Below are 26,363 nucleotides of genomic sequence, written 5' to 3' on the forward strand. Positions count from 1 at the left end.
GCACTGACAGCAGGATTCAAAAGCTCTTTACAGGGTAAATCCGCTGCCATCTAGCTCGGTTTTTATCTGCACCCGTCGCTATACTATGGGAAACTTGCAACCACAAATGGATTTATTTGTATTGCAGTAATGGGTAACTGAGCTGGGGGGACCCATTGTGCTAGATCAGGGCCCCAGTTGTTTTGGGTGCTGCACATATTCCCGCTTGAGACCGGGGAGACCCTGCTGCGCCCGGTGCTGCACAGACACACAAGAAAAGACAGTCCCTATCTCAAAGACCTCAAAGTCTAAACAGACAAAGGGCTGGAGGGGAAACTGAGGCAGAGAAAAGAGAAGAGACTTACCCCAGGTCAGAGGCAGAACAAGGAATTAGAACCCAGGAGTCCTGACTCCCACTCCAGTGGCCTCACCTCTAAACCAGACCTCTTGATATAACCTCACACTGCCCCCTGAGGTGAAAGGAAATGTGATCCCCATTTTACAGATGAGGAAACCGAGGCACAGAGCGAGGAAGGTCATGCAAGGGAGCCAGGAATTGACCCCAGATCTCCAGGGTCCCAGCTGGGAGCTGTAACCCCAGCCTGAAAGTGGGCTTAGCAAACAGCCCGGAGTTTCTTGGGAGTCTCAGGTCTGGCCAGCCTGCCAGGTCTTTGCAATGGTAAATGCTCTGAAGTTATAAACTGGGCTGTGAACCTGTTCTGAGGATAATTATAGTGATCGGAGGAAACAATTACAATTGTTACAGCAGGAGACAGCAGGTGGCGCTATTTCTGGCAACATCTCAAGTTGTGTCAGTGAGAGAGAAGCAGGAGGTCTTCTAGTGGATAGCACAGGAGCAGTGGGGACTGAAGTATGATCCAAACTTGGGACAACCAGCAGAAAATCTTCCCAGCTTCCGCTCCTATCGCTTCTAGCTCTAAAAACAGACTCTTGGCAGCATCTCCTCCCTGCCAGAGGGCAAAATGGCCTTTAATGTGGATAAATACAAGGTTTCCGGTGTCAGATCTCGGGCGATCAAGGATACAAGAGGTGACATCGGCTAAGCCCAGCCAAAAGCAACATGCGCAGCTTCGAGGTTCTGCAGCAGTTTGCAACAGACAAGAGGTTTGTAGAGAACAGAGAGCCCTGTTGGGACAGTGCGAGTCAAAGGAAGAGCTGCAGTGGATGATGTGTCGTTTCAGCAAAGGACCTTGAGATTCGGCAAAGGCTTTAATATAGTGTTGCGTGTTCGTGTGATAAATATTTTATACTGCACCCGCCGGAGTGACAGCGAGGCCTGTGGTAAGAGAAATCAGACAGGCTGCCAGCAAGTCACACAAATCAAAAAGTGCTCCGACATCCTCATTGCTCGTTATGAGGAGTATTACGGTAGATTCTACAGACCCCAACCAAGGGTGGGGCCTCTGCTGTGCGGGGTGCTGCACAGACAGTGAAAGACTGCGCCAAGGAGCTTCCAAAGGCGGGGAGGGGAAACCAAGGCACAGGGAAGGGAAGGGACTTGCCCGGGGTCACCCAGCAGGTCAACAGCAGAGCTAGGAACAGAGCCCAGGAGGTTCTGATTGCCAGTGTACTCCTTGTTCTAACCACTGACGCCTACTCTCTCCCTGGCACTAGGAATAGACCCTAGATGTCCTGACTCCCAGTCCGCCCCACTCTGACCACTACACCCACATTTCCATCCCAGAGCAGAGGATAGAACCCAGGAGTCCTGGCTCCCAGCTCCACCCCCACCTGCTTTAACAAGCAAAGTACATTGCCTCTATGATGCAGCAAGGAACTGAACACAAACCACACGTTTAGAAAGAATCGTTCTAGGAAAAGGTCGTAAATATACTTACTTTTTGTGTATTTTTATGGCGTATTGATCTCAAGGGAGAGTAATTTGTCTGGCGTGTGCCAAAGCATGCAAGCAATTATACAGCTCAGACTCCTCCTCAGCCAGCTCCCTGGAGCTGAGGTGATAGTGAGGGATCTCAGTGGAAATGCCAGCGTATGTAGCTAGCTCCAGGCACTGACACACATGGGGATCATATGCAGAGTTTATTAAATGTGCATGCAGTGTATATTTAACAGGCATGCAATATATTATATTTGTATGCCGCATATTACACTTGCACAGACGACATTAAACAGGCACCCTGCATATTACATATGCTTGTAATATATATTATATTTGCATGCAGTAAATATATATAATATACTACATGCAGTATATTAAATAAGCACAAAGTATATTACATCTGCATGCAGAAAATTACCTGTGCATACAGTAAACTACTGGTGCATGTAGCATATGCATATTTGCATGCAGTAAATACCTATCTGTGTGAGGTATATTACATATACCTGCAGCATATATATGGGCGTGAAGCATACTACACATGCATGTACTGGGTTTGCATGCAGCATGTTACATATGCATACACTATATTTAACAGGCACTCAAAATATGTACACAATGTATATATCTGTATGCAATATATTGCATATGCACACAGGATATTAACTATCCAAACAGTACATTATATTTTGATGCACTATATCACTGGTTCTCAAACTTTTGTACTGGGGGACCCCTTTCACACAGCAAGCCTCTGAGTGCAACCCCCTCCCCTTATAAATGAAAAACACTTTTTTATATTTAACACTATTATAAATGCTGGAGGCGAACTGGGGTTTAGGGTGGAGGCTGACAGCTCGCGACCCCCCATGTAATAACCTCACGACCCCCTGAGGGGTCCTTACCCCCAGTTTGAGAACCCCTGCACTATATTAAATAAGCACATAGTATATTAGATCTGCATGCTGCATATATATGAGCATGCAGTATATTACAGTACGAACACAGTATACGTGTGTGTGTGTAGGTATGCAATCTATTACATTAGCACATAGTATATTACATATGCATACTGTATATTATATTTGCATGCAGTATATATATATATATCTTGGCATGTGGTAAATGACCTTTGCAGGCAGCATATTAGATTTGGAAGCTGCATATATATGCATGCAGTATATTGCAATATGCACACAGTACACCTAGAATGGCATGCCGTCGATTACATTTACACTGCAGCAGCCCCATTGATTTTCAGTGGCACCAGATCTGTTTGCTTCTGGATTTCCTGCCACCTCAAATTAGATTCCCCCCAAGAAATGAGGCAAAATTATCTCTGCTAACACTGCAGCGCCCCAGCCAGGTGCAAGGTGGCCGGCAGTTTTGGATGGCTGGGCCAGATAATGAACACAGTACATTCTGTGTGTCTGGCCCTGACCTCAGAACATAGCAGTTAAGCCTGAGCAACCTTTGCTGTTAAGGAGAGACCGATTTGTTTGCACCAGCGCTGGAGAATTAAGAAGAGCAGATGGAAACTTTCCAAGGGCACAGTTGGGAAAGGAGAGAGAGGATCCTACCGTGTGCGCCCGCAAAACCAAACGCACACAACACCTACCAGCTGCCCAATTCTCTCCAGCAGGGGGCAGACACACCAACCCCAGCCTGATTCTCTCCAGCAGGGGGCAGCGGCCCCACCCCACCCCCAGTACTATCTAAGAACGTGGGAACTGTTGTGCAGAATCAGACCAATGAGTCCATCTAACCTGGTATCTGACCCCCTCTTAACCCGATCCCTGCTGGGTTGGATCAGATCTACGGGCCATCCAGCCCAGTATCCCTCTCCCCACCCCCAGATCAGACCAATGTGCCCATCTAGCCCGGTCTTGGGTCTTTGACAAAGGCTGTCCCCAGAAGTTTCAGAAGGGTCAGAAAACCTCAGAACCTGTTGATACCAGGACCCTGACTCTGTTGGCAGCCAGCAAGGACTGGGCCTCAGACCTGAAGAGAACTGCTTTGAATTTCAAACTATGCTGACATCTAACCAAGTCTCTGCCTGGCCCCAGTTCCTGTCGTGTGCCAGCACCTTGCCATCGGGCAATGCACCAACCCTCACAATACCCTTGTGTGGTGGGGAAGCACCATTATCCTCAGTGTACAGAGGGGGAAACAGACACAGAGACTAAGTGACTTGCCTGAGGTCTGTGGCAGAGCAGGGAAGAGAGCCTAAGGGTCCTGGCTCACAGGTCCTCTGCTCTAATCCACCCCCCATCCCCCTCCCAGAGCCAGCTGACTCCCACCAATTCCTGCTCTAATCACTAGAGATCACTCCCTTCCCACAGTTGGAAATAGAATCTCAGAGTCCTGACCCCCACAGCCTTCTGCTCTAACCACTAGACCTCACTTCCCTGCCAGAGCCAGCAATAGAACCCAGGAGCCCTCACCCATGAGTGGGGTCTAGTGGGTTAGAGTAGGGGGGGCTGAGAGCCAGGACTCCTGGGTTCTCTCCCCAGCTCTGGGACAGGAGCAGAGTTTGGTGATTAGAGGAGGTGACAGGGTCCATGTAAAAAAATCACCAAGAAGCTCCCCCAGCCACCCAAGACAGATAACCTTCCTGCTCCCCCTCCCCCCCACCTCTCTCACGGACAATCGAAGCAAAGAGAAAAGCAAGGCAGGCTCTCCAGCCCAATAGATCAGCCTGGATTCTCAGAGCGGGGGCTGCCCACCCAATTCAGGAAGAAAACCAGACTGAAAAATAAAAGCAAGAAGGGGGTGGGAGTGTTTCTCTAACTGCAAGCAGCAGTGCCCACCACTGCACAATGGAGAGCCGGACGCATGCGAGGGCGGAGGAAGAGAGAGCCGATTTCAAGAGCATTACATGGCTATTTTTAGGCACAGCTCTACCGGCCTGTAATCCAGGGTGGGGTGGCTAGGGGAGCAGGAGCAGCAGTGGGGCATGATTGGGGGGTCTCTCATTATTATCTACAGCTAGATCCCCCCCCCAAAGGGCTAGGAGAGAAGTGGCTTGGACACAGCATTCACATTTATTATCATGGTGTGTACTGCAGTGACATGTAGATGCCAGGCGCTGCACAGACCCTGATCAAGACTGGGGCCCACAGTAGTGCAAACACCCAGTGAGAGACAGTCTCTGTCCCAATGAGCTTACAACCGAAATAGACAACGGGTGGGCAGGGAAACTAAGTCACAGAGAGGCAAATAGACTTCCCCAAGGGCAGTGGTAGAGCCAGGAATAGAACCCAGATTTCTGGCTCCCAGTCCGCCTCTGCTCCAATCCAGTAGACCCCACTCCCCTTCCAGAGTTAGGAACAGAACCCAGGAGTCCTGACCCCGCAGTCCACTCTCTTAGCGGTTAGAGCCCACTGCCTGACAACCATCTCATTTAAACTGATTTGCTCCCAGTGTATACAATAGGGTTGCCATCTTTCTAGTTGCACAAAATAAACACCCTTGCCCTGCCCCTTCCCTGAGGCCCCGCCCCCACTCACTCCATCCCCCCTCCCTCTGTCACTCGCTCTCCCCCACCCTCACTCACTTGCTCATTTTTACCGGGCTGGGGCTAGGAGCTGAGGTACAGGAGAGGGTGAGGGCTCCAGCTGGGAGTGCGGTTCCTGGCCAATGGGAGCTGCGGAGCCGGTGCTCAGGGCGGGGACAGCGCGCACAGCCCTTGTGGCTGCCCCTATGCCTAAGAGCCGGAAGGACATACCGGCGGCTTCCCGGAAGCCGCGCAGAGCCGGGTAGGGAGCCTGCCAACCCCGCGCCAACCGGACTTTTAACGGCCCGGTCAGTGGTGCTGACTGGAGCTGCCAGGGTCTCTTTTCGACTGGGTGTTCCAGTCGAAAACCGGACCTCTGGCAACCCTAGTATACAACAGTGCAACAGCACCTGAGCTGAGCCAAGTTACATTGACAGCCACCAAACAATGCCACAAATGCTGCAAATTCGAGCAGTTAGTGGGGGTGGTCTCTCGGAGCCAGGACTCCTGGGTTCTATCGCAGCTCTGGGAGGGAAAGAGGGTCTAGTGGTTAGAATGGGGGACTGCAAGTCAGGACTCCTGGCTCCTATATCCTCTCCAACCCTTTACCCTTCCATGCCTCCATTTCTCTGAGAGTCAAATACTTCACGGCAACACTGCGCAGGGAGTAGGTGGCTTGGCCAGGGGTGTGTGGGAAAGGGGGTTCATGCAGCACTTCAATCAAGTCTGCAGAGCTAAAACCTCATCCCAGCCCTGAAGTGTTAACAACTCCCCCTTGTAGCTGCTGGAGCCACCCAGGCTAAGCGATTTACATTCAGCCCAGCTCCCTGGGTTGGAACATCAAAGGGATTCTGCTTCCCAAGTCCAGCACAGGAATGTTCACCGCGCGGACGCCTCCGGCCTCCTCCTTGCCATGCCAGCGCCCTCAGCCATGGGGCCGTGGCCAAACACCCCTCAGCTGGAAATGAAAGACACCACCCCTCAATCCTTCCTCGTTGCTCTCCAGGCTGTGACCAGGAGCATCATCTTCAGGGGAGAGGCGCTGGAGGGAGTGGGGTGAGAGCGTTGGCTGTGAGGGCGCTGTAGGGAGCAGACGCACTGGCTGTGGGGGAGCTCCTGCTTCCTCCAGTCCCGGCCTGTCCCAGCAGGGGGCGCTTTACGGAGCAGGGCAGGAGCACGGGCTGTGGGGGAGCTTCTAGCTAATCCAGTCCCAGCCTCTCCCAGCAGGGGGCGCTCTAGGGCACTAGCTCAAACTAAGATCAACTCGGCAAACAGTGGAGGAGATGTCGTGGTTCGGAAACTGCCCTGACCATGATCTGCATGCCCTGTATGTACCTATCTCCAGGAGACCCCTGAGGCCAGACAGCCTGGGGAGAGAAATCCCCAGAGCCCCCCAGGCAGGCAGGCAGGCACACCCCGGGCCCCTCTGTAGCGAAGCGGGCTGGAAGCTATCAGCAGAACACATGGCCTGGCTGGAGCTTCCCTGGGAGCAGAGACGGCTGCTTGGGGAACTGTGAAGCCAGAGGCTGCGTCCCGCTAATTAGAGCTAATTTTTGTAATTGGAGGCATATGTCCAATGCTGACGAGGATTTATGGCATTGTTAATGCCCCTGGAAACACACAGCGCCCCCTCCCCCGCTTCCCATTCCTAATCTCCCAATTGCCAGCTAATTGATAACAACTTCACATTCATTATAGTGCCTGGCTTTGCCAAGAGACTCTCTCTCTAGACATGGCTGTGGCCCATGTGTTGTTTATAAAGGATCCCTCGCCCAGAGCTGAGATGCAGCTGCCTCTGGGGTGGGGTACATGGGCTGTTTATAGAGGATCTGTCGCCCGGGGCTGAGATGCAGCCGCCTCTGGGGTGGGACACAGGGGTTGTTTATACAGGATCCCTTGCCCAGGAGTGAGATGAGCTGTCATTACCCCTTTGTTACAAAAGCAGATGCTGAGGCCCAGGATGGGGCAATGACTTGCACACGCTCATTGGCAATGCAGGGAGTAGAACCCAGTCGCCCCAGAGCAGGCACAGTGTTCTAGCCACTCCCGCACAGCTGCAATCCAGCCCTGCCGCCCTCTTCACGTCTATGAGACTATAATAGGGTGCTTGGCCCTTTAAGGGCCAGGGGGCTTGGGCCAGTCAGAATCAGACCCAGCTAAGAAGTCTCAGAGTTTTTCAGCCCTCAGATCCCTCTTATGGCTCTTTCTCTGTGATGTTTCAATGGGTACACCCCAGAGCTGGACGCAGCATCCCAATCACTGGTGCCATGAGGTCACCACCCTGCTCCTATTCAATGCTGCCTGCTGATCCACCCCAGGATTGCATTCAATCTCGGCCCCCCGTTCACACTGGGAGCTCACAGTCACTTGGTTTTCACCAGGATCTGACTCCTTTCCAGAGTCACTGAGTCCCAGGGCACAGCTCCCCCTCCCCACCCCGTAGGTGCAGCTGACATTTCTTGTCCCTGTACACACGACCTTGCCTCTGGCTGTAGGAAAATGCACCTTCTTCGAATGAGCCCAGCTTCCCAAGCGACCCCGAGTTGGAAAAAGGTTTGGAAGGGGCATTCCTGTGCGGCCTAGATCCATAGATTGTAAGGCCCGAAGACACCTCAGAGCATCCAGTCTGACCTTCTGTCTGTTACAGGCCATTCCATTTCCCCCAGCTCCCCCTGGATTAAGTCCAGTATCTGGTGTGTGTCTAAAACATGCCCTCTAGCGCTGGGGCCTGGCAGAGACAGGCTGCTGCACTAGCTGGATGTTGGTCCTGAGCCACTCTGAGCTACATTCGCCACCGCTCAGGAAGCCACAAATTGTCCTGGCCTCATTTGCACCCATTTCGCGGGACACACAAAGGATGGTGCAGCAGTTCAGGTGCTAGCACGGGCCACTTGGGTTCCGTCACAAACCCCAGACCAGACACGAGGGGCTAGATTCATAGAGGTTCTTCTGGGTTGCAGTGTCTAAGCCTGAGAGCGCCCACGGGGCTAAGGTGACCAGACAGCAAGTGTGAAAAATCGGGACAGGGGGTGAGGGGTAATAGAAGCCCATATAAAAAAAAGCCCCAAATATCAGGACTGTCCCTATAAAATCGGGACATCTGGTCACTCTACACGGGCCTGCTGCCGAGTGGAATTCTTGGCTCCAAGTCAGGTGCCCCACGGCTTGCGTGTAAGGAAAGGATGCTCAGAAGCCAGGAGTGAAATGCAGAGGAAAGGGGCAGGGCTCAGGGTCTAGCACCTCACTCATCTGTGAGCCCTCTCCTGGAGTTAGGTGCCTAAGACAGGGCGGCCCTTTCTCATGGAGAACCAGAAAGCCCTGACCTCAGATGGCCAAGAGCTTGGCACTCAGCAGGGCTGTGGAAAGTTGTGTTCAAGTCCCTGCTTGGGCTCAGGCAGAGTGGGGATTCAAACCTGCATCTCCCACAACCCAGGTACGTGCCCAGCCCGCTGGACTGTTACCTATTCTGGGCCGGACTTACACACATGCTGTCTTTTGCACAAGGCCTAATCCTGAGCATGCTAAGAGCACACCTACAGGATCAGGGGCCGCTGGCAAGCTAGCGGGGGAACACACAGTGTGAGAATCCTGCTTCAGGGCCGCTGGGGTTTTGGCTGGTGCGAGGCTCCAAACTGCCTGTAAGCTGTGGTGTGGCATCAGGAGTCAATGGTTTTGTGCATGCTGATTGGCAGGGAATTAGGCAGCAGCTGAGCAGGGGGCTGGGAATTCTCAGTGGCACCAAGATGTTGGACTTAGGCACCTACATCCTTTTGTGGGTCTAGCCCCTAAGGAGCTTTGCGAAGCTGGCCCTTGGCTGCTCTGTGCCTCAGTTTCCCCATCTGCACAATGATGGTAATAGCCCTGCCCCACCTCCCCCGGGGGTTGTGAGGATAATGCATTAGGGAAGCGCCAGGGGCTATGGGGGGGGGGCAAGATAAGTATCTGAGATAGAAGCACACATCTGATTTGCCGAGCACGCCTGGTCGTGATCACGGCAAGATGACATGTCATCCTGGTGCGTGACCTCCAGGCCTTCATCTGCGCAGACAGTGCCCCCAAGTGGTGGGGGCTGCTGGTAGCAAGGCACCCGCTAGCTGGCAGGATCAGAAAGGATCCCGCTCTGGCTGCAGTCTGGGCTGTCTCTCACCCGCTCATGTGGCAAGGCCTTGTAATGGGGGCCAGACGTCGCTCTGCTAGGAGTGCTGATGAACTGAACAAGGTGACAATGTGCTTGCGGTTTCAATAACTGTGCAGCCATTCTTTGCTCTCGGGGTTCAATGGTGGGGGTCTATCAATGGCACTTACATGGCCCCATCGCTACACAGTCTGAGCGCCTCATGAGTAGTAATGACTCCAAGACTCCCCGGGTAGGCAGGGCAGAGCAGAGATCACTGTTGTACAATAGGTAAAACGAGGCACCCAGAGGCTAAGTGACTTGCCTGTTTGTGGTGGAGCAGGAAGTGAACCCTGGTGTCTCAAGTCCTCAGCTAGTGTCCTAACCACTGGGGCATCCTTCCTCCAGTCTGTAATTATTTATCATTCACTATTTATTTCATTATTTATGCATGGGTTTTGAGCAATTATATGTGCGGCGTTCTGGGCCCCGATTTTGGTCGGGGGGGTCTGTACAGTGCCGAGCACATGGGAGGGGGGGGATCTCAGTTGGGCCTTTGGATTGCTACCATTATATAAATAGGCTTGAAAGGATGAGATTTTTAATCCGTAAATGTCGGTAAACATCGGTTTCACCACACACACAAACCGATGCAAAAATACTTCCAAACACAACAGTCAAAATGTACAGATGCAGGGCCGGCCCACAACATTTTGGTACCTGAGGCGGGGAGCTCAAATGACGCCCCCCATGTCCCCTCACTTGGGCCAAAACTTTGAATGGTCTCAATTCTGCCTTCTTCCTGTTCTACTCCTCTCATGGTATACCTGCCACAATAAAGGAGAACTGACAACTTAAAATGCCTTGTTCAAAAATTTTAAGCAACACAACTTTCAAATGCCTGAACTGCAAATATAACTTTTCTTGTCTGCATAGCAAACACTGCCATTTTTATCTGTTCAAATAATCAAAGTGGTGCTTTCCGTGCCTTCCTGGTTGCAAAGATTTGAACTGCTTCCTGAAGGTCCACAGTCTGGGCCAACTCATGCTTTATTGAGATGGTTGCAAGACCGACCAGCCTCTCCTGTGTCATTGTGGAGTGTAGATGTGTTTTTATTAACTTCAGCTTGGAGAAGCTGCGTTCTCCACTGGCAGCTGTTACAGGAAATGTTAGAAGTATGCGCAGAGCAACAAAAGCATTTGGAAAGAGGGTGGTCATCTTATTTGTGCACATATATTCCAGAACAGCCTTTGGAATTGATCCTGCTGAAATGTATCTTGAAAGGGCTTTCAGTTCATCACCTAAATCACTCGCATCAATATCGTGCATGCCATCATGTGTCAACACTGTCTCTAGTGCCCTGCATTGCTGGTGTAGGTCTTCAGGTAAAGTGAGGGGTTTTGGAATATCATACAACATCCCAAATATACTGCTGTGCTCCTTGAGCTGCATGAAACATTCTTGAACTGACTGTATTGCACAATCTAGCACCTGGTTAAAGAATTCAACTTTGAATTGTTGTGTGGGGTCTCTTATGGGATTATCCCGTGCCTCGTAATCAAAATGTCGTCTTCTTCGATGACTCTTGTATTCTTGAATGGGTGGGAAAATAGCTTCAGTGTGAAGTTCCTCTGCCAACTTCTGTGCACTCTTCAGAACGTTTTGAAATCCCTCATCTGACCGGTAAGACTGTAGGTATGACTTTGCTTTTGTCCAGTTGTTTCATTGCTCCAGATATATCAAGGTCAACACCTTGGAGTCTCCTGCTTACAACATTTATTTCAAACAGTATGTCCTACCACAACACTAAGCCACACAGAAATTTGAAGTTATGTATGTTTCTGGTGATTCCATTTCCCTCTGCCACTGTTCTCCCACAAATAGTTCCTGTCATAGCATAATCCTCCATAATGGCAACTATGGCATCATCTATCTTCCCAATTTGGTGTTTGATAGGCTTTATCGCCTCCACTCGACTTTCCCATCGTGTGGCACTCAGTGGTTTCAGTGTCAGAGAGGATGTTCCCAGATGTTGCTTCAAAATTTGCCATCGAAGAGTTGATGCAGAGAAAAAGACATAGATGCTTTTCATTACATTAAAAAATTCAGCAGCCTCACTAGATGCTGATGCTGCATCACTGACCACCAAGTTCAATGGATGAGAACTGCATGGGACAAAAAAAGCTCGATGGTTTAACTCTCGGATCCGTGTCTGCACTCCTCTGTTCTTTCCTCTCATGTTGGCACCATTATCGTAGCCCTGGCCTCTCGTGTCAGCTATTGCAATTCCCGTATCTTCCAGCTTTTTAAGAAGCACATTTGTCATACCAGCTCCTGTAGTATCATCAATGTCAATAAATTCTAGAAAATGCTCTCTGTCAGTCACCACTGCAGGGACATTTTCACTAGGTTCTGTTGTTGTTACAAAACGCACCATTAAAGTCATTTGTTCCGTATGGCTGATGTCAGGTGTGCAGTCCAGAATAACACAGTAATATCTTGCTGACTTCAGATCTGCCACAATCTTCTGTTTGACTTTTGTTGCCAGTAACTGTATAATCTCATTTTGAATTGTTTTTCCAAGGTAGTGGTATGTGTACATTTCTTGGGTGGTGACTCTTCTTAGATGCTCCTGGAGTACAGCATCAAACTCCGCCATCAGCTCCACAATTTTAAGGAAGTTTCCATTGTTTGGCACATACAGCTGATCTGAAATGCCACGCAGTGCTAGGTTTGGGTAGCAAGCATTCTCACAATGGCAATGAGCCTTTTCAGAACATTTTGCCAGTAAAGAGACTCTGATGCAATCTTCTCTTGATGCTGATCATCTATGATGGCCTTTAACCTTAGTCTCATCTCAAGCTCTTTCCACATATGGAATGCTCTCTGGTGATTTGCTGCCTTCTCATGGCATGCCAGATTTCTAGCCAGTGTGACAAAGTTCCTCCTCTATCTTGGTGGGTTCTGCGCTTATTGGCAGATTTTCTTGCCTCAGAGATTCACCATGTGGGTTGGGGAACAGCCCAGAGACCTTCCCCTCTGGGAGAACCCACAGTCCAGGTCAATTGGGAGGTTTGGGGGAAACCCGGGCCCGCCCTCTACTCCGGGTTCCAGCCCAGGGCCCTGTGGACTGCAGCTGTCTATAGTGCCTCCTGTAACAGCTGCATGACAGCTACAACTCCTTGGGCTACTTCCCCATGGCCTCTTCCAAACACCTTCCTTATTCTCACCACGGGACCTTCCTCCTGGTGTCTGATAACGCTTGTGTTCCTCAGTCCTCCAGCAGCACACCCTCTCAGCTCCTTGCACCTCTTGCTCCCAGCTCCTCACACTCGCACCACAAACTGAAGTGAGCTCCTTTTAAAACCCAGGTGCCCTGATTAGCCTGCCTTAATTGATTCTAGCAGCTTCTTCTGAATTGGCTCCAGGTGTCCTAATTAGCCCGCCTGCCTTAACTGGTTCTAGCAGGTTCCTGATTACTCTAGTGCAGCCCCTTCTCTGGTCACTCAGGGAACAGAAAACTACTCATCCAGTGACCAGTATATTTGCCCTCTACCAAACTCCTGTACCCCACTGGTCTGGGTCTGTTACAACAGATTTTTCCAGTCCTTTGTTCCTGTAGAACCCAATGTGACTGGAACATTAGACTGGAAGAGTTTGCAACAAAAACAGTATGCAGCATTCTGGGTTTTTGAGTACATAAGCCATGGCCTCTCCACTTTGTCACCATTGGGGATTTCACACCAGTAATGTGTTGGATGGAAACTTCTATTTTCATTGTCTTTGGGGAACATGAAGTTTTTCACTTGCTATGGCCCATGCAGTACAAGGAACTCCCTTAGGCTACTGCTCAAGTGGGCCCACAGTCCTGGATCATCTAGACTTAAGGAACTAAACTCAGCAGCAGCTGTTTCTTGCGCCTCCACCACACTCTTCTCTGATCTACACTTTTCTTCAGGAATGTGCATGGCTACATCCATTTGAGATGGAGATATGGATGCTGCAGTAGCTGCCAGGTCACCTGCACTCTGACTAACTGGAAGATCAGGCATCTCCTCACCACTCACATCCTCACTGGGGCCGGAAGGCTCACCGAGAACATTTGTGTCTATGTATCTCAGGAGAGCTCCTTCCTGCTTAGATAGAAAAGCTTCCTTTGCTTTCTTTCTTTTTCTGAATGCTGCCCTAGAGGGGCGTTTTCTTCTTTCACTCATGACTGCTGTTCTGTGCCAGCTCTAGTGGCTCTCAACACTCAGTTGAAGGGGACAAATAAGCAGGCTGGTAGCAGGGCCTGAGTGAGGGAAGATATCAGTGTCTTAAAGGCCTTACTGGCTCCTACTACTTCAGTTGTCTGCCTGTTCTCCTCAAGTGGGTTCAGGGAAGCAGCAGGAAACAGGAAGCTCCCTGAGAAGCTGGTGTTAATCAGTCCAGGCTCCTGGGGGTGCTAGAGAGGTACATAAGAGGCTCCTCCTCCTCCCTCTCCCTGCAGCTCCTGCTGCTTTCTGTTATTCCCTCTCACATTTTCTCCTGCCTGCCTATTATGTCTCTTGTGCCCTCCTTCCTCCAGCAGAGCACTCCACCATCTTTGTGCATCTAGAGCAGAGAGAATACATATGCACCACCAGCAGACACAATTTTCTACACTCTGGGTCCTAGTGGCGCCCCCCCCCACAGTCTGGCACCTGAGGCGGCTGCCTCAGTTCGCCTCAGACGGGCAGTGTAAGAAAAATGTTGCTTGGAAACGTATTCAAGTTTGATTTAAGGAGATGTACTTTGTCTCTGTGGACATGTGATGTTGACAATTTGTGTTTTAACGGCTAGGAAGCTTTGACTTTTTAAATCTCAGCGTCTCCTGTCATTCAATAATTATTGTCTCACTCCCCCATTCTGTGACCCTCCCCATAATTTCCTGCAACTAGGAACATTTCCATCAATAAAAATTGTAAAAAGCTTTAAAATAAACATCGCTATTATCTGTCGCTATAAACAATGAAAAATTCAAATCAAATTTGGCCAAACCCTCTATATAAACAACAACAGTACGCCAGGTGAATCACAATTTCAGCACATAGCACGACTCAGGCACCCAGCATTCTTGAGCCTCATGATATTTAGTTCTTTCCTTAAAGCACCAGCTCCTGGAGTCACGAACATGTGAGAAACTCAACTTTTTTTTTCTTTTCGGAAGTAGTTTTCTAACCCTCGCAGTGGGGGAGAAAACCTGCAAAAGATTAACATTAAGGGCTCCAAAACCAGAAGGAAAACTAAAAAAACAAGATGAATGTTCAAAAATCTCATTATTTCCTAAGCTAATTTCCTGATTTTAAAGACCCTTCTTGGTGTTTTTTTTAAGCCAAGCTCATAATGTTTAAGCCGAGGTGGTGATTTTTAAAGCCAGTGCGGTGATATTTCCGGGGATCTCTGATTTTTTTCTGCACCAACCTGATGATTTTCAAGATGATCTGACTTGTGAATTTGGAACACCCAAGCCTCAGAGCCTCTGACGTTGCTGGTGGCAGCTCTGCTGAAACACCAGCCAAGCTGGGAGGAAGGATTTACTTCTTCCCCTCCCAGGCGGAGTGCGGGGAGCACGGAGTCTAAAGCTGTGTGCGTGAAAACGTGCCCCGGCTTTGGGGAGGCGAATGCTGCGAGTTCAGCCCAATGACTTGGTCTGCATCTAACTGCAAACGCGACATCCACCTTTAACAACCTGCTGAGCTGCCTGCTCATACAACAGCAACCAAGATGTGGTCTCAGCTCTCCGGAGCATATCACACAAGGCTACGAGCCACGGTGCAGGACTATTCTAGTCTATAGGTTATATGCTGATGGAATTTGGCTTGCATTAGCACTAGGAGTCCCAGTCATGGGCCACGACCCATTGTGCCAGGTGCTGTACAAACACAGAACAGAAAGACGTCCCTGTGCCAAAGTAGAAGAGACAGGTTCTGGGGCATACCTGACTGGCTGGGCCCATTAGTCTGATCTGGGACGGCAGGATGGGAGGCTGAGCTAGATGGACCTATTGGTCTGAGATGGGGCAGCAAGCAGCGTTTGGATTCAGTGCACCCTCTTCCCCGCTCCATCCCATATGTCACACACAACATTCCCACACTCCTCCATCCTTTCATCCCCTCCTCCCAATGGCTGGTCCATGCCCCTAGGCTTGGCACGCCCCCTTGCCCCTCTGCATTTGCCAGGTGCCCCTGCACCACTTCAAATCGCTCCCCAACTACCAAGCCCCTCCACAGCCCACCTTTCTCGTCCAAGGCTTTGTGTCTACCTTATTTGCAAGGATCATCAGCTGTGTGGGGCAGGAGATGGGTCTTGGCCCTGACAGTGAGCTGCTGGGTACATAGGTTGTAGTATATAAAATACTCCTGCTGCAGACGTGAGAGAGGAGGGCCAGGATGACCACCCCAGAATCACAGCTTTCGTTAAAAAAAAAAAAAAAAGTCAGCCTGGCTTATGATTCCAGAGAAAACCTTCAAAATGTGACAGTAGGGTAACTGATGCAGCAACACCAGCCTGAGTCTGCAGAGAGCCTGAGCCAATCGTTCTGAGAGGGGGGAGCTGCCCTGAGTGTCACTGATGCAGCCTGAGTCTGCAGAGAGCCTGAGATGATTGCTCCAACAGGAGGGAACTGACCCATAATTATCTCTGTTGGGTGTTACCTCTGAACCCTAATGATGCACACTTCAGTGTCTACCTATCTATCAATCCCTGTGTGACTCCACTAGATATATCCCCATTTGATGATGGTTCTCCCGCTGGAGATCAATGAGTTAGCCAGTTTTTAGTCCATTTCGCAGGTGTCAGATGATGCCATATACAGAGCTAATACTACCTCCCTGCTCCTACTCCATATCCCTCTGTTTAGACGGCTAAGAAGGTGCCCCACCACCGCAGAGTGGGGCGCAAGAGGCGTCACTTACTCTGTGATCTCTTCTGTCACTGTGTGCTCCACTTGAAGCCGGGAATTCACCTCAATGAAGTAGTGTTTGCCATGTTTATCTACCAGGAACTCCACGGTGCCGGCATTTTCATATCCTACCTGCAAGGAGATAAGGGGTTCGTGAGGGTCTGAGCATTCTAACTGTGCCTCTCAGTGGCAAATATATACAGAGCGGTCGTGGTCTGGGTTAGCGCACAGGACTGGGAAACAGCGCCGCTGTGTTCTAGTCCTGACTCTGGTCTAGTGGTTAGAGCAGAGTGACTGGGACTCCGGGCTCCAGGAATCTATCCTTGATGCTGGAAGGGGAGTGGGGTCTAGTGGTTAGAGCGGGGGGGGGGGCGCTGAAAGTAAGGACTCCTGGGTTTATTCCTGGCTCTGTGCAGGGACTGGGGTCAAGTGGACAGAGGAGGGCTGGGAGTCAGGACTCCTGGGTTCTGTTTCCCTTGCAGCTGCTTCTGGTGGGGGAAGGAGACTGCCTCTGGGGATGCAAGTGGCAAGGTCCCTCTCGGCCAAGTGGGATGAGGATCCTACCCCCAGGAGATGGGTGAGGGAGGGCATCCCAGGGACAAACAAGCAGACAGGTGAGTGGCTGTCGTGGCCTCATTCTGTCCCTGGCGGTTAGCATGTGACACCTTCTCAGGGCGGCTTGGCTGGCTGGATCGCAGCCCAATCCTGGTTGAGTGCAATCAGACATCGTTAGGATACAGCTCTTAATTAGATCCCAGCCCTCCCAACCAAAGCACTTGACTCCAGAAGATGCTGCGCAGGGAGATTTCAGATGCCGGGAGGTGACACTAATGTAGCTTGCGTGATTAGCCATAATGTAACATTCATACACTGCTGGCTGCCAGGTTTTCATCCCTGGGAACAGCTGAGCAGAGTTTGGGACAGGAGGAAAAGCTGGAACTACTCATATTAACTTGGCTGGGAATCAGGGCCTCCCCATCCAGCCTAGACCCTGTGATGAAGAGCGGGGGGAGGAGGGGCTCCTCCATCGGGCTGGATGCTGCCCAGAGACACAATCCCTACCCCAAAGAGCTTACTGTCCAAACAGGCAAAGGGTGGGCTGGAGATAGGGTTAGCAACTGTCTAATCACACAAATGCAAACACCCTTGCCCCACCCCTGCCCCACCCCTTCCCTGAGGCCCTGCCCCTGCCCCACCCCTTCTCCAAGACTCCGCCCTGCTCATTCCATCCCCCCTCCCTCTGTTGCTCACTGTCCTCCATGCTCACTCACTTTCACTGGGCTGGGGCAGGGGTTTGGGGTGCACGAGGAGATGCGGGGTGCAGGCTCTGGGAGGGAGTTTGGGTGTGGGAGGGGGCTCAGGGCTGGGGTAGGGGGTTAGGGTGCAGGAAGAGGTTTGGGGTGCAGGAGGGGGTGCTGGCTCTGGGAGGGGGCTCAGGGCTGGGGCAGTGGGCTGGGGTGCAGGAGGGGGTGAGGGGTGGCGGCGCTTACCTCGGGCGGCTCCCAGTCGACAGCGCAGCATGGCTAAGCCAGGCTCCCTGGCCCCGCACTGCTCCTGGAAGCAGCTGGCACGTCTCTGTGGCCCCTGGGGTGGGGGAGGCCAGGTGGCTCCACGTGCTGCCCCCCGCAGCTCCCATTGGCCGCAGTTCTATTGGCCACTGAGTTGGCGCTGGGGGTGGGGGCAGCATGCGGAGACCCGCTGGTTCCCCCCAGGGGCTGCAGGGACATGCTGGCCGCTTCTGGGAGCAGCATGGAGCCAGGGTAGGCAGGGAGCCTGCCTTAGCCCTGCTGTGCCGCCAGACTTTTAGTGGCCAAAAATCTCCCGGTTTGGCTTCAGTAGCCTCCGGGAGATGGAGCCCGATTCCGGGAGACTCCCGGCGAAACCAGGAGGGTTGGCAACCCTAGCTGGAGAACCGAGGCGCAGAGAGGGGAAGGTCAATAGCAGAGCTGGGATTAGAAAACACATGTGTCCTGACCCCTAGCCCAGTGCTCTATCCTCTCTGCCACAGCCTTCCTGCTGAGCGTCTTTCCTGCTGTCCATTGTCCATTAAGGGCATTTCTTGCATCTTCCTATGGAGCAGCGAGACTTGGCCCCTGCTGGAGAGGGGATACGGCCAGAGCTGGGCCCACTGACCTACTCGTGTGCAGGGGAACTATGCGGGCTACCAGGCTAGATGGGTCACTGGGCTGATCCGGGGCAGCAGAAAGTGCTAGACGGGCCCATTGGTCCGATCCGGGCTGGCAGTGGGGGCCGGATATTAAGTAGATGGGACCATTACTCTGGTATCCACTAAGCTACCCCTGGTGAGCCAAACATTGGGCACCGGGGATGTGTGTTTGCTGCAGTGAAACCACAGGCACATAGATCCCCCCCTCCTAATCTCCCCCTCCTACCTTTGATACCCCCCCCCGCCAACCCTCCCCCCATCCTCCTCACCCTCTGTCCAGTGGCCCACGCCTCCTCTAGGACGCAGCTTTCAAAGCCATTCCCGGCAACCCCTGTCCCCCACTGATCTGTGCTGTTCCTGGGCCTCTCAACCTCTTCCCAGCTCAGCTTCCCTTTGCCTTATCCGATGTGACTCAAACGCACCCTGCGGAGCGCATGTTGCTTGCATTCACGTTGGACTGAACCCAGGCTATTTGCAAGAACCGTTTCTTTCCCCGCATCTGTCCAGGAATCCCAGGTAATGAAAGATTCATGGCTGCTGCCAGGGAGAGCTCGGAATCCCTGTGGCACGACTGGGACAGGGGTTAATGTTGCTTTGCAAGCAGAGGGGGATGGAAGGAAAGACAATTTCTCTCTCTGTGTCGCTTTCCCCCTAGCACTGGTGTCTAGTGTGACTGCAGCAACTGCAGTGCTTTCTCTGCCAGCTGCTGCGTCCTCCATCCCAGCAGGCAACGTGCAGACAGAGGTACGCTCTGTTAAATCCAGGGAGGTCTGGATAAAATGTAACAGGGGAAGTCTGGAGGATTGGCACATGCCTAGCAGCTGCTGGCAGGCCATTCAAGGGGTAGGTGCTGTGCCAGGAGCCCCCTTGTGAAACGAGAGAGGGGCTCGCACCAGAAGGTCAGGAGGAGACACTTTCCACTGCATGCAATCCCACAACCCTGGGTCCCCTTGGAGAGAGATACACAGCCGTGTCTCCACCGCTTAGCCTGTGCCCAGAGGTGCTGACGATCACCCCCCTGCTTCGCACCGTTCATTACTCTGGGGGTTCCAGCCAAGGCCCTGAGCGGGATGGGGGCCAGCCAGCGGGAAGAGCTCCCTGGCCCAAAGAACCTGCAGTCTAATTAGACAAAGCGTGGGAGGGGAATCAGCTACGCGGGGGAGGCAGGCCTAGCACTCAGATCTCTTCCCTGCCAGCGCAGTGCTCCAGCCACTACGCCGCAGTGGGATCAGCTAACCTGCCTCTCCACTTCAGGTTACAAAGGGTTCTCCGGGAACGCTGACAAAGTTAGCAGGCCTGCCTCTCTGGATGAACGGTTCCTTACAGGACAGACATTAACTAGCCATAATGGAAGCAGAGCTCTCAGCCAAGGGCCCTAGGATAAGTGGGTAATTTCAGCCTGGCAATAAGCACCGCTGCAGAGTCCTCATCCCTCCCCACTTCAATCAGAAATAAACACGCCGTTCTCTGGGGAACCCAGCCACTGGAACGGAGCGAGGCTGCCACTATCTATGCCACGAGAAGGGGGTACTGAGTTCTTTGGGGCCCTCTTAGCGGTTTTACGGTAATACCTAACTGAGATCCCCATTGTGCCGGGCGCTGCACAGACCCTGGCCAAGATCAGGGCCCCATTGTGCCAGGCGCTGCCCAGACACACGAGAGCAGCCCTGCCCTGAAGCCAGCAGCGGTTCATACTCCGCTTACTCCTCTCCCTCACAAAGCTGAGGATGGAACACAGGCCCCATGACAAGGGCATCTCCCCCAGCAATGGCCGGGAAGGAGGTCCCACGCTCTGCCCTCCACATGGTTATGATCAGCAGCAGGGCAGAGGAGGTTGCAGGGGACCCAGGTGTCTGGCATAAGCTCCCCTGAGGGACTGTGGGGTAATCATCACATTGCAATACCAAGAACCCCACCCCCCAGCAATAGGTTTAAAGGTAAATCCCACTGAAGGGCAGCAGAGATAACCTCGTCTCAGCTGAGGTGCAGGGTGCCAGGTGGCAAGCGCAGACTGCTCCCTCATGGATAGAGCCCTGCCAAATTCACAATCCATTTTGGTCAATTTCATGGTTATAGGATTTTTAAAATAGTAAATTTCATGATTTCAGCTATTTAAATATGAAATTTCACGGTGATCCCTCTCCCAGAGCTGAGGACTGAACCCAGGAGTCCTGACTCCTAGCCCCTCTTTCTAACCCCTAGATTCCCTTCCCAAAGTAGAGGACAGAATCCATAAGCCCTCACTCCTGCCCACCCGCTCCAGCATCTAGACTCCCCTTCTCCTCCCAGCTGCAGGAATAGAACACAGATGTTCTGGCTCCCAGCCCCTGCTCCCCACTAGATCCCACTCCCTTCCCAGAGCAGGTGACAAAATCAAGAAGTCCTGAGCACCAGTCTAATACTCTCCCTGAGAGAGAGAGAGAGAGAGAGTGTGTGTGTGTGTGTGTGTATGTGTGTGTGAGAGAGAGAGAGAGAGAGAGAGATCCAGGTGACGCGAGGACAGAAGACGTGGCTGTTGTGTCTGCCCGTCTCTCGCAGACGCACCAGCAGCTCGGGCGACGCGTGTGAGCAGGGGACATGTCGAGGAACATGACTAACCGCAGCATCGCTGCGTCCCGCTGAACAGATGCTGCGCTGCAGTGGCAAACGCTGAGACGGCGCTTGGAAAACAAGGGAGGAGTGGCCAGCGTGCCAGACTGAGAGTCAGGACACCTGGCTTCTATCGCCAGCTCTGGGGGGCAAGAGGGGTCTAGTGGTAAGAGCAGGAGGTCAGGCTGGGCGTCAGGCCCCCAGGTTCTTTTTCTTCCATTCCCTGGACTGTTTAAGACCCAGGCGATGAATTACAGAAACAAAATCTGCCTGGCCTTGTCACAGCCCTGGGGGTGACCTTGGGCTAGACTGACAGGATCGGGACCTTCTCCTAGGACATCAGAGAGAGAGCATCTCTGATCCAACCCACGCCTGCTAATTAAACAGGGAGCCCGCAAGCTGTGGCGGCTGGGAGTTCAAGGGGAGCTTAGGGTGGGGAAAATCCTTGAACAGAGCAACCAGGGGGGGTCAGTGCAAGGCCAGGAATTAAATAACACAGACCAGAGAATATGGATTAACTGTGCACTTCAATCTTCGCAGGGCAGGGGGGAGCGGGTGCCAGACAGCCGTAAAGAGGATAATGAAGCATGGAGCTCATTAAAGATGTTTTAACTGTTCGGTGGCTCCTGAATTTTAAGAGGCATGGACAGCAATGATATTTTTCCCCCTTAAAGAGGCAGTGTGGCTGTGAAGCAGGACTCCTGGGTTCTATTCTTGGCTAGGGGAGGGGAGCGGGGTCTAGTGGGCTAGAGTGAGCAGTGTACGAGGGCAGGACACCTGGGTTCTATTTCCAGTTCTGCTACTTATTTACTGCAAGTCCCCGCCCCTCTGTGTGCCTCAGTTTACCTGCCCACCCTTTGTCAATTTAGACTGTGAGCTCTCGGGGGCAGAGACTGTCTCTCACTGTGTCTGTGCAGCACCTGGCACTATGGGAGCCCCAATCTCAGTCAGGGTCTGTGCAGTACCTGGCCCAAAGGGGACCTCTATCTCCGTCAGGGCCCCATGGCGGTACCAGAAATTTATTATAACGCTGTGAATCAGAGCTCACTCTGCTGTCTTGAGTAGGTGGGGCTTATTTTGTGGTAGGAGCATGGTCCCACGCCCCTGTGCCAGCGCAGACGGCTGGGCCAAGACACTGGTAAGTGCGGACAACGTCTGGTTTACGACCATGCTCCACAACCTGCCTCCTCCCAGTCTGAACACCGGAATCACTTCCCCCCACCGTGCGGTTATTTTCCGATGTGCCGGGGTCACACGCCAATGCTCGGGGGCCTTGCCGAGCTATCTGTTCTTACTGCCCCGAGCTACCAATGCCACTCCCACCCCCAGCGATGTAAACGCAGTGTAAAAAGAGCACCTTAATCTGCTCCCTGCTGGCACTGGCTCACATCAGACTGGGGAGGTTTTTCTACCCCTGCTGTGGCTGAAGATCAGAGAGGGAGCATCTGGGGAAGGGAGAGCCCCACATGAACATGGCTCATGCATCACAGGAGTTCCTGGCTAAGAAAGACATTGGTCTAGTGACACAGGCATTGGACTAGGAGCTGGCTTCTACTCCTGGCTCTGCCACTGACCTACTGTGTGACCTTGGGAAAGTCCCTTCCCTGCTAGGTGCCTTTGTTTTCCCACCCCCCCCCTTTTGTCTATGGTGAGACTCCGGACTCCAGAGTTCTAGACCCAGTTTTGGGACGGGAGTAGAGATTGGTAGTTATAGAAAAAGAGGCTGAGAATCAGGACTCCTGGGTTCTATGCCTGGCTCTGGGAGAGGAGTGTGACTAGAACCCAGGAGTCCTGACTCCCACCTCTGCTTCTCTAACCACTAGACCCCACTCCCCACCTACAGCTGGGAATAGAACCCAGGAGTCCTGACTCCTAGCCCAGTGCTCTAACAGTGGAGATCAGCAGCATCCTACTTCCCTCTATTTTAAACTAGCACCAGGATTTGACTTCTCCACCCCACCCCGAGACATGAGCAACACCCCAATCGTCTGTTGATTCCTATAAAGAGATGCTCCACATGGAAATGCATCTGTGTTTCCTGTAGCTTAAATTACCTGCTAACGAACTTGAGGGGAAATAATCTCTTAATTATCTATTTAAGAAAAAATGCAGTACAGGCAGCCTAATCAAATATCATTTTGATCATTAAATGAAAGCACACGACGAGGCGACTGAGTGGGTTTAAGAGTGGGATCAGCAAGGGTGGAGCTTCCTGCGCATCAGCAGCTGGAGAAAAGACAGGGGAGCTACATGCAGAATAGACATTAGATAAGGCTGCCAGGCTGGCAGTCAGAACGCCTGGGTCCTATCTCCACTTCTGAGAGGGGCGTGGGGGCTAGTGGTTAGAGCAACGGGGCAGCTAGGAGCCTGTATTCCTGGATTCTCTTCCAACTGGGCCACAAAACTTACTGGGTGAACTTGACCGAGCCCCTTTACCTCAGTTTCTGCTTCCACGCTCTCTTTACACTGTGAGCTCTGTAGGACAGGGACTGTCACTCAGGGTGTGTCTGTGTGGCACCCAGCCCAGCGGGGCCCCCAATCACACTCAGGGTCTGTGTGGCACCCACCAAGACAGGGCCACTGATTGCAGTCAGGGTCTGTGCAGCACCTGGCACGATGGGGCCCCCGATCTCAGTCAGAGCCTCTGGAAGCTTCCATAACCCCACCAATGCTGGAGTTGCAGGAGACAAGTTTAGGCCTTTGTGATGTCGGTCCTTTCCTGCCTTAGGTGGCGGGCACATGAGGCCATGCACGACCCCCCGCAGTTTGCAGCAGCACCAGGAATGCTGGGTTGCACTCCCAGAAGCCCTTGCACCTGAGACTGCATACCCAGCTGATGGGACAGCCATCCCTGCACTGCACACGCATGGATCAGACCCAGGAGCCTCCTGATTCAGGGAGCCTGCTCCCAAGCTCCCTATTATTTCAGGTAGAAAGGCTGGGGGAGGGATGTATTCAAATGAGATGATGTATATTCAAATATGCAAATCAGGGCACTGCCTTATTTGCACAGAGCACCCAGCTCTGCACCCTAATGGGGCATGGTGGCTGTGCTAGCCCGCAGTGAGGGCACAGTGAAGTGGCTGAGCAATGAAGCCAAGGAGACGTGAAAGCAGCTGGGGTTGGAAGGGGATCTGGGAACGTAAAGGAGATTGATCAATGGCCCCGCTCTGTGGCTGGCGTCTCATTTGCTCCCTCTGATGTCTCTTTCCAGAGGAATCCCCCACTGAACCTGCTGCTCTGCAAACGCTGCCAGAGACACCTCAGTGTTGGGCTGGGTTGGCTCCGGATGCAAATGTAGCAATGTAGACACTGTTCCTGGCCCGGCTTTGTATGATCGGGGCCCCCCATCGTGCTGGGTGCTGCACAGACATGACACAGATCATGGTGTCATTGGGCTGGGTGCCGCACAGATCCCTGGCTGAGGCTGAAGGAAGGGAAGTGCTATTATCCCGGTTTTACAGAGCCCCAGACAAAGTGAGTGGCCCAGGGAGTCCATGGCAGAGCCGGGAACTGAACCAATCTCCCAAGTCCTAGGTTAATAATCTAACCACTGGGCCATGCCTCCTCTCTGCGAAAGAAGGGCCATAGGAATACATAGATTCAGGCACAATGGAGACACAATCTAGACAGGTTGAATGAATGTAGCACTCAGGACTCCTGGGTTCTATTTCCCACTCTACCATTGCCCTTGGCCAAGTCCCTTCCCCTCTCTGTGCCTCAGTTCCCCACCCCTTCTTAGTTAAATTAGCCTGTAAGCAATTTGGGGCAGGGATTGTATCTGTATCTGGGGCCCATGGCTGGCGCAACCTATTAGGTGACCTAGGTGGTCGCCTAGGATGCTAACATTTGGGGGGCGGCGACCACGGCGGCCGGATCTTCGGCCGCCCTGGTCGTCGGCAGTATTTCGGGAGCGGGACCTTCCGCCGCCTAGGACGGCAAAAAAGCTGGCGGCGCTCCTGCTGGGGCCCCACTCGCGGGCGGGGTCTGCACAGCGTCAGGTGCAATGGAGGCCCTGCTCCCAGTCAGGGTCTGTGCAGCAGCAGGCACCTTGGGGATCCCAATCTTGGCCAGGACAGGCAAACACAGTTGCTTTATTGTCCGGGGGAGCAGAGAGGAAAAAGGCTGGCTCTACCGGGGAAGGAAACTTGAAATCCTTCTCGCTGACTAGCAAGGAGGGAGGAGGCTGAACTAGAAGGAACTGGCTGAAAAGCTAAATATGATGAGGAGTAAATAGAAGCCTGTTTTCAGAGCCCCGATTGTGAAGGAGTCTGAGAGGCAAAAGGAAATCAGGGCGAGCAGCCTCGAGGGCTTTAATCAAGCCGCAAAGAAGAACCCATGAGCCAGGAAAGGCAGTTCTCAGCCGATTCCGTCAAGCATGCTCTGTGCCCAGGACAATGATGCCACACAGGCCAGGGTCTGCTCAGTGCTCTGTCTGGTAGTTTCGAGGCCTCATCTGAGACTGTAGCTGTGCTGGGCACAGTGAAAGCCCTTGTAGCCTCCACTGGCTACACCCTGATCACCGTCCAGGTCTGTGCAGCGCCCAGCACAATGGGGGCCCTGATCTTGATTCATGTCTGTGCAGCACCTGGCACAATAGGGCCCCTAATTCCCCTCAGAGTCTGTGCAGAGCCCATTATTGGCAGGCGCCTTTAGAGCTCTTAGCAACCTCAATCCACCGCGTTCCAAGTGGCTCCGTTAGTTTGGTGTGGCCATAACAATCAGGAGCTCGTTTACAGAACAGGAGCATCAACTCGTAAGTCCTGATTCCCAGCCTGTTATTTTATCTTGTCATTTGCGATTCATTGTCCCTGAAGGAAAATAACCCAGCAGGGCTTTGGATGTTGCTCAGATGCATCACTCCCAGGCAGAGATGCATGGAACCCACAGACTGTGTGCATCTGCTGGGCGAACACTGCCCCCTAGTGCCAGGCATCCTGCCGAGCGACTGCGACTGCATCTGCACCTATGAGGCAGGAGTCACCCAGATAGCTATGCCAAGGAGGGAGTGGGGGCACATGCCGGGAGGCTTGGAAGCTCCAGTGGCCCACTAGGGGCATTTGCTGCCTACTTCAATTAGATGGGAGAGGGGAGAGCGCAAACAGGAAATGACACTTGGGATCTTGATGAGATGCAGAATAACAGGGAAAAATCTGCTTTTTTATGTCTTCTAGCCTGTAGACCCCACACCCCTCACCACCTGAGCTGGGAATAGACCCCATGAGTCCTGACTC

The 26,363-nt window shown here is 52.5% G+C and overlaps 1 protein-coding gene across 4 annotated transcripts in view; it reads right to left on the reverse strand.

Moving 5' to 3' along the window:
• Window positions 1-26,363, reverse strand: part of PC (pyruvate carboxylase) — a 236,947-nt gene that overhangs the window by 92,398 nt on the left and 118,186 nt on the right. For all 4 annotated transcript variants that reach the window (XM_024217764.3, XM_024217765.3, XM_024217763.3 and 1 more), the window contains one exon: window positions 16,387-16,505. In XM_024217764.3, coding sequence (XP_024073532.1) covers window positions 16,387-16,505 — 119 coding nt within the window. The remainder of the gene's footprint in view (window positions 1-16,386; window positions 16,506-26,363) is intronic.

This window comes from Terrapene carolina, unplaced genomic scaffold (assembly GCF_002925995.2).
Source record: "Terrapene carolina triunguis isolate 2854851 unplaced genomic scaffold, T_m_triunguis-2.0 Scaffold89, whole genome shotgun sequence".
NCBI classification, from domain to species: domain Eukaryota; kingdom Metazoa; phylum Chordata; order Testudines; family Emydidae; genus Terrapene; species Terrapene triunguis.